Source organism: Microtus pennsylvanicus, chromosome 11 (assembly GCF_037038515.1).
Source record: "Microtus pennsylvanicus isolate mMicPen1 chromosome 11, mMicPen1.hap1, whole genome shotgun sequence".
NCBI lineage: Eukaryota > Metazoa > Chordata > Mammalia > Rodentia > Cricetidae > Microtus > Microtus pennsylvanicus.
Window position 1 is genome coordinate 52,886,482 of NC_134589.1, and position 11,299 is coordinate 52,897,780.

Sequence of the window (11,299 nt, forward strand, 5' to 3'; positions counted from 1 at the left end):
TTACAGTTGTAAGCTGCCATGCGGGTGCTGGGAATTGAACCTGGGTCTCTGTAGAAGAGCATCCAGGGCTCTTAACCACTGAGCCATCTCACCAGCCCCTCTTGCTTTTTTTCCCAGTGAATTTTAAGTAGTTTGTAGTTAGGCCCTAGGAGAGAGAGGGTATCCACCTCCAAGCTTCTGGGACTCCTATGATGAGAGAACTGACTCTTAGATCCATCCAGCCCGAGATGTTGAGGCATGCTATTAAATACAAAAGCAAAACAAACAACCCCAGGAAGGACCAATCCTAGTAGTACCTTGATTTGTCAGGGGTCAGGCTATGCAAAGGGGGGGCCTGTCCTTTCCAGACCCAAAGACTGACAGTGCAGCAGAATGAACCATGGAAAACAAGGTCCCTTTCAAAGCACCACACAAGACCGGACTACTCAAGCAGTCTTTAATGAAAACTGTATGAGATGCCCCTACTCCTGCATCTTCTCAATCGTTTCTTCCTTGTATTTGCCCTTCTCCTTTCCTACTTGTCGAGACTTGGCTTTCCTTTCGAGGATCTTCTTTCGGTCTTTGTCCAGCTTTAGCCTGGTGATCACCACCTGCAGAAAACAAACAGCCTCAGACTTTAAGCAACCACCGGGGCCCAAACTAGAGGTTACACTTCATTTCCGTTCCCTAAACCCAGAGTGGTGCAAAGTCCTACAAATCATCATTACAGAGCTGAGGCAAATGGCTGAAACTACCAGCGTACACATCCAGTCCAAGACCGGAGAGAACCCAAAACCAACTCCATCACAGGGTGAACACGAGGGACAAAAAGACCAAGAACTGGACACTGCATTTGTAACTTTGAAAACTGAGCTGGTGGGAGGTAAAAAATGGAGTATGTTACAAATAAGAATGTTCTTGCTGTTAAGAGACACCTCACCAAGACCATGTGTCTTTGATCTCCATGGACATACACAGGAGCAAAACACATAAGAAAAAGGTGGTGTGTCACAATACTGCAATGCACTGCACTACGTGGTGGGGGAGAATGTGGTGTCACTCGTTTGAAAATCACATCTTTAGCACTAACACATAAGCCCCAAAACTCAGCATTAAGTGGTCATTGTGTATATTACCTATTGAAAACCCAATTACAAATTTGGGATAACTGGGGGCTGGAGAGATGGCTCAGTGGTTAAGAGCATTGCCTGCTCTTCCAAAGGTTCTGAATTCAATTCCCGGCAACCACATGGTGGCTCACAACCATCTGTAAAGAGGTCTGGCGCCCTCTTCTGGAGTGCAGACATGCACACAGACAGAATATTGTATACATAATAAATAAAAAAAAAAAAAAAAACAAATTTGGGATAACTGACATGAAAGTCTAGGACAATATCTATTATGGGACACTCTATTCTGGCTTAGAAATTACTCGTTTGTGGGATTACCACTTCAGCTTTAGGTTGCTTTCCAACAGTAGTGGCTCAGTTCTACTGACCACGCTAAAGCTTTACCCATGTCATACTCACTCCATCGCTCACTGTAAGAACACTGACCTCAGATGGTCTCAGTGATTCCAAACTAAAAAGGCAGGGCCCACTCCTAGGGAGCCTCATAAACAAATCCTAAGTGCTGCAGTTTCCCCCCAGTACCCACCTTGCTGGGGTGGATGCCCACGTGGACAGTTGTGCCATTAGCCTTTTCCCGCTGCACCCGTTCAATGTAGATGACATATTTCTTCCTGTACACTTGGACCACTTTGCCAATCTGCTGGCCTTTGTAGTGTCCCCGGACAACCTGAATGCAAATTAAAAAACACACGATAAAGGGCACGGGTTTTAAACAGCGTAAACTAGAACATATGAACCATTTCCTCACCCCTTTCCCCGCGTTGCTTTTTGTTGCCTGTCCTGAAACTCCCTCTGTAGACCAAGCTGGCCTTTAGTCCACAAAGACCCACCTTTCTCTGCCTCCCAAATGCTGGGATTAAAGGCGTGCACCACTGCTGCTTGGCCCCCTTTGAGATAGTTTCTCTTTGTAATAGACCTGTCTTGGAGCTCATTCTGTAGAGCAGGCTGGCCTCAAACTCACAAAGATCTGCCTGACTCTGCCTCCTAGGTGCTGGGGTTAAAGCTGTGCCCCTCCACGCCTAGCTGCACTGTTCACCCATTTTGTTTTGTTTTTTTTTTTGAGACAGGGTTTCTCTACAGCTTTGGAGTCTGCCCTGGAACTAGTTCTTGTAGACCAGGCTGGCCTTGAACTCAGAGATCTACCTGCCTCTGACTACCGAGTGCTGAGTGCTGGAATTAAAGGCCCACCACCGCCCAGCCTGCACTGCTCACTTTTAGCAGGTCCTCATTTTTCCTTTTTGAGGCAGCCCGATTTCAGGAAGACTCCAAAGTCACAGAGAAACCCTTTCTCAGAAAACCAAAAAGCGTGTTTTAGGGACTGACAGATTTACCAATCACTGGTTGCAAATGATACCTACAGAAAATTTCACCCAACCTGAACTATCCATTTACCAGAGAACCAATAGACCCTCCCACACAGATTAGGACATTAGCAGGCAGAACAGTCCCAATAAGAGTTGAGGTGGGGACCAAAAAAAACCACACTGCCTTTTAGTTCAGTGAAGCAAAGCAACTCTTCCAAACATCGAGTACAGGTACGATGAAATGAAAGACAGTGAATCTATTGGAGAATTATTCTTGTGGCCTTCTATTTGGGCACTGAAGAGGCAGTGGAGGGCTAGTAAGGAGGATTATGGAATCCCCCCCTAATCAGTAACTGTAAAGCCCCATTAAAGTTCATGAGGGAGGGATGCATACCTGAACTTCGTCATCCTTTCGAATGGGCATCGAGCGAACATTGTACTTCTGTCTCAGCTCTTTGGAAAGTGGGGAAGACATGATCTTCCTCCGAATGTGAGAAGGTGCATTGAAATGCCGTTTGCGGTTCTTGCTCCGGTCAGAAGTCACAAAGGGATTGAACTTCATTTTGGCTTTAAAAAAATAAATAAAAATGACCCCAACGATCCACTAATGCCTCAAGTCTCAACCGGTTCCCAAACAGCAGCAATTCCATCTCGAAAGCACTGAAGACGCCACGTTCGGTCACTCCATTAGACCTCGCCATCTCCAAGTTGGCTTTACAAGACCTTTTACCCTCACATTTACGGACTCGAGCGTGACTGTTTACTTTATTTTGCCCCTCCAAAGCCAACACCGGGGCTCCCCACTTGAGCCTGCAAACTAGGGCGGCCCTCGCATTGCCGAACCCCTCCGACTGGCCGGAGGGCTAACGAGCGATGATCCCGGACTATTTAATCAACGGCATCGCCACTGCCCCCCGTCCCGCCATGGCCCTGGCTAATGTCGGGCCAGCAGGACAGTCTCGGGGCCCCGGGACAGAGAGCCTCGCGGCCTCGGCACGGATGGCTGCGGATTGCCCGCCACAACCCGCCTAACACTCACCGGCTGCGATCCAGCGATGGCCGCAAGAGGAAAGAGGTCTATACGCGACTTCCGGTTCTGTAAGTTGCCGAGAGATCCCGCGAGAGTCTCGGAACGAGAAGGGAGAGGAGAAGAGAACGAGAACAGCGAGAAGAGGAAGTTAGGAATGGCGCGTCAGTGCCACCCAGCGGCTGGGAGGGGAACTGCGAGGGGTCCGGTGTCCTTCCTTGGAGGGGTGGGTGTGAGGCTCGAGGCTCCGCGGAAGGCCGTGGCCCCGAACGACCCCAGTCTCCCACTCCTGGGCGCCGGGAGCCCCCCTAACCGGGAAAGCGCAAGTCCAACGGGAGGTCGTCCTTATAATTAGCTCCAGCCGGCCGTCCCCGTAGCTGGGTAGGTTCTGACTGCCCTGGGTCTTTAAACTACAACTACCAAACACTTCCGCCAGCTCCCAGTTCCAGAGCTGATGGAGGCAGGGCAAGGGGGTCCTCTTCCCTGCAAATGGATTCATCGGTTTCTGTTGAATGAATAATATAGGTGTCATCCTGACAGGAGACACATATTTCGTAAGACACGGGAGCTTACTGAATTTTAGGCACACTCTTCCACGCCCTTTACATTACTAACGACTTTATGCTGATGCGGGTGTATTGTCCTCCGTATACAGATGCGGTAACTGAGCCATAGAGCAATGGGAGGACACACAGGACCTAGGACTTACAGCAGAACCCATGAGGCTGTCTCTCTAGGCCTCCTGGAAGCTATATGGCTCCGTTTGTAGGAACCTTCCGTCAAGTTGAAGAGAGAGAAACCACACACTTGAGGGTTCAAAGTTGAGTCATGTATTTTCATGATTTTAAAATAGTTGTGCTGTTAAATATTCTGCAAAGGAAGGAGCCCCAATTTTATATGTAATTGAAAAATTGGAAGCTGAGCGTGATGGCACACACGTTTAATCCCAGCACTCAGTGGACAGAGGTAGGCAGATCTCTGAGTTTGAGGCCACCCTGGTCTTCAAAGTGAATTTCAGGATAGTAAGGGCTACACGGTAAACCCTGTCCCAGAAAGAAAAAAAAAAAGGAGAGAAAGGAAGAAAAGAAAAGAAAAAAATATAAACTGAACAAAATCTCTGGCAGTTAATCCCCGAGGCAAGCAGATATCAGTATATTCAAAGCCAGCCTGGTCTACAGAGTGAGTCCCAGGACAGCCAGGGCTATACTGAGAAATCCTGTTCTCAAAAACAAACAAACAAGCCGGGCGGTGGTGGTGCACGCCTTTAATCCGAGCACTCGGGAGGCAGAGGCAGGCGGATCTCTGTGAGTTCGAGACCAGCCTGGTCTACAGAGCTAGTTCCAGGACAGGCTCCAAAGCCACAGAGAAACCCTGTCTTGAAAAACCAAAATAAATAAATAAATAAATAAAAATTTAAAAATTGAACAAAACCAGCAATTCTATTCAACAAAAGCTTACGGAGCCCCCTTCATGGGCTAACCTTGAACAATGGAGTGACAAGATAATTCCAGATTTGTTCTTGCAGAAATCCTGATTCAAGAGGGCAGATAGACATGGGAAGCAGCAAGTTCAGGATCACGGGGAACTTGAGCCAGCTGCCCTTAGCTCTGGGGTCAGGGAGACTTCCGAGGTGAGGTCAGCCTTGACTGAGTTTTGGAGAATGTTAAAAGCTCCACGAGGCAGTAGGATAGCTTGAAGGCGAGGAGGTGAGAGGCAGATGACATTTTTGCAGGAACTAGGTTCTGTGGCTAAAGAGAGAGGTATTTATTTAGAGGGAAGTCCAGGGGTTCTAGGGCCTGAGGGAGCCACCGCAGCTCCCGCCCTTCCCGGAGTCCCTTCCTCCTTTTTAGACTCACTAACTTGCTTTCAGGAAGAGCATTTTAGTTTCCTTAACAATCAACCCCTCCTCCCCGAAACTCCCTCTTCGTCTTCCTCTCCTCTTCCCCAGCTCCCATCACTCTCTGCGGACGCCCCGCCCTCCTTACTTCCTCAGTCAGCGGGTTCTGATTCTTCACAACGATCCCTTGAGCTCAGGCTTTGGACTGCATGGACACTGTCTTCAGCGGGAAGCTTGTGCAAATTGCACAAAGAGGCAAATTGTCAGGAGCCGAGTTATAGTCTGCTTATCGCAGTGCCTGCTGGGTGTCCTGGCTCCACTTTCTTTCCGTCTTCTCTGCCTTCTTACCTGACTCGAAAAAGATCCTTTAAATTGATGGCTCTGGGATCATTTTGAAGCAGGTCTTTGTAAAGTTGAGACTCATCGAAGCAGGGATTTCACACCTAAATTGAACTATACATATTTTTCTAGACACCAAGGCATCATAGTCATTCATGTATGCATGCATTCAGTTATGCATCACACAAATTTTATTCTGGTTTTTTATTATTATTTGTTTTATGAAACAGGGGTTCTCCATGTAGCCTTGGCTGTCTGGAAACTCACTCTGTAGACCACAGGCTGACTTTGAACTCAAAGATTCACCTGCCTCTGCGCCAGAATACTGGGATTAAAGGTGTGCGCCACTACCACCTGGTCACTTTTTAAAATTTTAATTAATTAATTAGTTTTTTTTTTTGAGACAGGGTTTCTCTGTGTAAGAGCCCTGGCTGTCCTGGAACTCACTCTGTAGACCAGGCTAGCCTCAAACTCACAGAGATCCACCTGCCTCTGCCTCCCGAGTGCTGGGATTAAAGATATGCGCCTCCACTGCCCAGCACAACTTTTACTTTTTATGGAGCTCTTCTCTTTTAGGTATATGCATACTATTTACTAAGTTCTGTGAGCTCTAGCCTCCTCTGAAGGAGCACTTTGCCCAGGAGAAGACATAAGGCAACAAAAAAACTTACCACAATGGCCCCAGGAAGAAGATGGGATGCTGTGTGTGTAGGAAACATAGCAACAGTCAATTCACCTGAGGTAAGGGGCAAGAAAGACTCTGTGGTCACTTTTTTATTGTTTCTGGAAAGTCAAGCAGGGGAAGTAAGTTCTGGTGTCTTCATCTGTCACCTGTCTGTCAAATTTTATCTTTCTGTGCTGTAAGCAACTACCTTTCCCAAGATAGTTACTTAAGTGATACAGTTTTAGGACAGTAAGGGAAAGAAAGGGAAAGGGGACTCAAAGCAAACACATTGAAGCCGGGTGGTGGTCATGCACGCCTTCAATCTCAGCTCTTGGGAGGCAGAAGCAGGTGGATCTCTGTGAGTTTGAGGCCAGACTGGTCTCCAGAGCAAGTTCCACGATAGCTGGGGTTACACAAAGAAACACTGTCTCAAAAACCAAAACAAACTAACAAAAAAAATCAAATACATTGAATGATGGGACCCAAAGAAATCCATAAGAATTTAGGAACAGCAGCGAGATGAAACGGTTTTTGTACCTCTTGGTGCCTGTTACTCATAACATGTCGTGTGTCTAAACCAGACAAAGCAGCCCTACAGAGTCAGTACCTGACACTTCTTGGTTTATTTGTTTTGCATAACAGGGTTTCTCTGTAGCTTTGGAGCCTGTCCTGGGACTCGCTCTGTAGACCAGGCACTGAGATCCACCTGCCTCTGCCTCCCGAGTGCCTGGATTAAAGGTGTGCACCATCACTGTCCGGCTCACCTGACACTCTTAAACCACAGAACCAGTGCTTTGGCAATTCTCTAATGTTCTTTTTAAGGTTATTTGTAATTCTACATATTATTTGTTTTCCGTGTATAGGTGTTTTACCTGTACACATGTTTATTCGACACGTGCATGCCTGGTGCCCATGGAGACCAGAAGAGGGCTTCAGGTGCCCTGGGACTGCAGTTCTAGATGTTTGTGAGCCGCCTCGTGGGTGCTGGGAGTTGAGTCTAGGTCTTCTAGAAGAGGAGCCAGTGCTCTTAACTGCTGTGCCATCTCTGCAGCTCCATTTAAAATGTTATTACTATATATGTCTGAGTGTTTTGCCTGCATGTATGTGAAAAAGCCACATTGAATGTGTAGTACCCATGGAGGCCAGAAGAGGGCACCAGGTCCCTTGGAACCACCCTATGGGTGCTGGACTCCATCCCATGTATTCTGGAAGAACAGTAAGAGCCTTTTCTCTAGGCCTCAGATATTCTTTCTTTTTTTTGGTTTTTCGAGACAGGGTTTCTCTGTGGTTTTGGAGCCTGTCCTGGAACTAGCTCTTGTAGACCAGGCTGGTCTCGAACTCACAGAGATCCGCCTGCCTCTGCCTCCCGAGTGCTGGGATTAAAGGCGTGCGCCACCACCGCCCGGCGGCCTCAGATATTCTTGAGATGGTCTCCTATTCCGGCAAGAGTAGTGTACACTAAAAACTATCTTTAGTGTTGATTATTTTTCAATTTTATTTAATTTATTTTTCTTTCTTTGTGGTGCTGGGAATTGAACTCAGGGTCTATCTCCTGCTAAGCACTTTCTCTACCACTGAGCTGTCCTCCCAGCCCTCTTCAGGTTTTGAATAAACATTTACTCATTTACTTGACTTAAACGTCCAAAACCATAAAGACAAAGTGAGGTCTTCCATCATCCCATCAGTTTCTCATTCCTTTCCACAGTTAATCATAGTTATGAGTTGTTTCTCATTTTTCTCCTTTCCCCAGGTAGTGCACATATGAACAAGTAGGAATATATTTATTTATTCTCCTTTCTACATAAATCATAACGCGCAGGACGGAGTGTCCTGTGCCTGGCTCACCTCTTCAGGACCCTCGGCCCTGGCCCTCGAGGTTAGTAGCAGGTGTCTGTTGAGTATCACTCGGGGTTTCTAACCTTTGTTACTGCAAATACAACCTTTGTGTGAATGCCACCGCACAGCTAGACAGCGGGACCAAGAAGACACATTTCTAGACACAAATTGCTGGGCCAAAGTGGAAACTTTGAGTGATATGTGTCAGATTCCACTTGATAAGGCTTTATAAATATGTATAAATATGCATCCCCACCAACAGTTCACCTGCGCGCGCCACCCCAGCCTCACTGGCACAGCGGGACTTGGTAGGACTAGTAAGATAAGTGGGTTTGGTTTCCATGTCTCCCCAGTGAGATCAGTCTAGAGACTCACCCCAGCCTCACTGGCACAGCGGGACTTGGTAGGACTAGTAAGATAAGTGGGTTTGGTTTCCATGTCTCCCCAGTGAGATCAGTCTAGAGACTCACCCCAGCCTCACTGGCACAGCGGGACTTGGTAGGACTAGTAAGATAAGTGGGTTTGGTTTCCATGTCTCCCCAGTGAGATCAGTCTAGAGACTCACCTCAGGAGTCTACATGTGTTGCCAGGTCTCGGACTCTGAGAAAATACATACTTTTATTTGAAAAATAGCTTTAGACATTGTTTTGAAAATGAAAGAAGCAGCCTCTACAAGTTGCAGCCGAACAATACGAAAACATCACATGAAGTCTGGGAAAGACTCAGGACCACGACAGACTTAGAAAGGCCCCTGACACTGACTCAAGCGGCCTGCCAGAGGGGGACACCGACTCAGAGTCTGCAAAGTCATGTGCCTTTTGTTTCTGTAATAAATATTGCCCACCTCCCACAGCCTACCTGCTCCCTCCACATACACGCAGCCCCTGTGTTCTCTACTCTTAGGCGTATAAAGCAGCTGGCGAGTACTTTAAAACAGCCCGCTTTGTTGCGAATGTCCCCTGTAGGGCGAGCCTCTTCCTTGAGGGTCCCCAGATGTCAGCCATGCAGACAGCTGAGAACTGGCTAAGAGGCTCAGCGTTATTTCTTTTTGCACAGACAGTAAACCTCTCTGGAGAAGGGGATGAGTGGCAGATGGGCTTGGGTACTGGTACGCCCTGGATGCCAGACCCCTCCTCCCAGTTGCTGGAGGTCCCTGTTGTTTTCAGTCACAAGGGACTGGCGTCCTTGAGACTTTCAGAGGCTTCATCGGTGAGGTGCCCAGCCACTCCGTTGTGCAGCACCCGGCTCTCAGCATTTGTTGAGACAGTAGTGTCGCCGACAAGCACAGCTGTTTTCTTCCCCACCCTTCCTCGCCCAGCTCAGCCCTCGAGAATCCACCTGGGAAACTGGCCCAGCTGGTGCGGCCTCTAATGAGTGGTTGGGTCATGAGGAGGTGGACTTGGCAGGGAGGAAGGTGGAAGCCCCCAGGGGTTAATTTGCTCACATAGCTCTCAGCTGACTCAAAGTCTCACCTGTAGGGCGTCCCCTCCACCCCTTGTCTTTTGATTTTACCCTTGAGAATCCCAAGACTCAAAATCGTGCCTGCCTCCTGGGCCTGGAGGTTTGCAGAAACGGCCTCTGTGGCCATTCTGCCGTGGCCTCTCTCACGCTGTTCCCTGTTGTTATCTTGACTATCCAGAAGACCCTTTTCCTCTCCCTCCCCATCCTGGGCTACAGCCTTTGAGATCCTCTCCTCCCCCAAAGGAGACTTTTTAAGATGGTAGGTGGGAGACAAGAAGACTTAGCAAAGGAATGTTTGAGGGGCCTAACTGGGGCTAAGATGCCGGGAAACTGAGGTGGGGACCCTGTCTGAACTTCTGTTTGCTCCTGAGGGCCAAGTAGAGAATCCTCTGTGCGTGGGAATTCTGGCCTAGAAGAGGCCTTCATTGGGCGCCACTTGGCAGCACACAGACTTCCTTGTGCCTAGAAAGCCTACCTGGCTTCAGGTCTTCAGGTTGGTTACTTGGCAGGTAAAGTTTGTGACCCTGTAGGAGGGCAGTGGCCACTCACCTTCTCGCTTAGTTCCAGCCTAGAGAAGGGGCATTTGTTGGGGATTCTCATGAGGCCACACCTGGGGAGTCAGTTGCTCGGTTCAGTGCTAACCTAAGAGGTTCTCTGCCCCAGCCTCTCCTCACGCCAAAGGACAAGGGTTGGAAAGGGTGGAGACAAAGCCCTTAAACTTTCAATTTAGCCCCACCCAGTCTGAGCCTAGGACCTCCCTTTGGAGCTAGCTTGTACCAGATCGGCACCGGGACCCTCCTCCCTCTCCTTAGCCACGGCCTGTGCAGCACGGAGCCCAGCTTCGATGCTGGGCCTTGCTCCCCCCGCCTCTGCATGCTGCGCCTCATGCCTGCTTTCTCACCAGGAGTACCCAGGGCAGGATGGCAGCTACCACAGCCACCACGGCAATGAGGGTGATGAGCAGAAGGGCCCGCGAGCGGCAGCAGAAGGAGCGGGTGGCGCTGGGAGCTGGGGAGGCCTCAGAGATCTCGGCCAGGCTGCGACGGGGCAGCACACTGTCTTGTTCACCCAGTGGCATCCCATGGCGACTGATGATGAAGACCTGTGACTCCCGGGGTAGGGTGGGCAGCAGGTCCAAGGGGAGCTGAGTCCCCTGGCTTGAAGATTGTCTCCAGACCTGCTGGGAGACAGCCAGGGGGTTTGTGTGGCCCCCACGGTCTGGTGAAGGCACAGGGGGCAGGCCCACGGGCACCGTCAGGGTCTGGGAGCTCTTATCCAGCATGGAGGGCCAGCGGGAGCTCTTCTTGCTGAGGAAGGTGACATAGCGGCAGATGGGACAGACAATAGTCCTCTGCACCTGTCCATCCACCCGGGTAGAGAGCAGGTACTTGACCAAGCAGTCGTGACAGAACACATGGCCGCAGCTCAGGGTCCGGCTGGCACCCTCTAGATCCCGGAACTTCTCGTAGCACACAGGGCACTCGCTGCCCGAGCTGTCCTTGCTCTCCCCTTCTGACATGGCCCCTCAGAGGTAGCAGGCCTTAGCTGGGGACGGGAGGACGAAGGGTCGTGAACATCTGGGAGTTGTTCCTCCTCCCCCACACCCCTTCCTGACTCCCACTCACGTCCTGACTCCACCTGTTCTTTCTGTTGCTTTCTCTTCTTTCTCCTACTCTTTCTTTTCTGGTTCTCCTCGGAGGCCTACCTGGATCACACTAAGAC

The 11,299-nt window shown here is 49.4% G+C and overlaps 2 protein-coding genes across 2 annotated transcripts; both read right to left on the bottom strand.

Annotated features, from left to right (window-relative positions):
* Positions 1-396: 396 nt before the first annotated feature.
* Positions 397-3,581, bottom strand: Rpl26 (ribosomal protein L26). Its single transcript, XM_075992096.1, has 4 exons — positions 3,453-3,581; positions 2,808-2,980; positions 1,636-1,776; positions 397-590 (listed from the first exon to the last, which is right to left on the bottom strand). The coding sequence occupies exons 2-4, from the start codon at positions 2,973-2,975 to the stop codon at positions 462-464; spliced, it is 438 nt and encodes a 145-aa protein (XP_075848211.1). The 5' UTR covers positions 2,976-2,980; positions 3,453-3,581; the 3' UTR covers positions 397-461.
* Positions 3,582-10,460: 6,879 nt separating this feature from the next.
* Rnf222 (ring finger protein 222) lies at positions 10,461-11,096 on the bottom strand. The gene has a single exon (XM_075989600.1). The coding sequence runs from the start codon at positions 11,094-11,096 to the stop codon at positions 10,461-10,463; it is 636 nt and encodes a 211-aa protein (XP_075845715.1).
* Between the last annotated feature and the right edge of the window lie 203 nt (positions 11,097-11,299).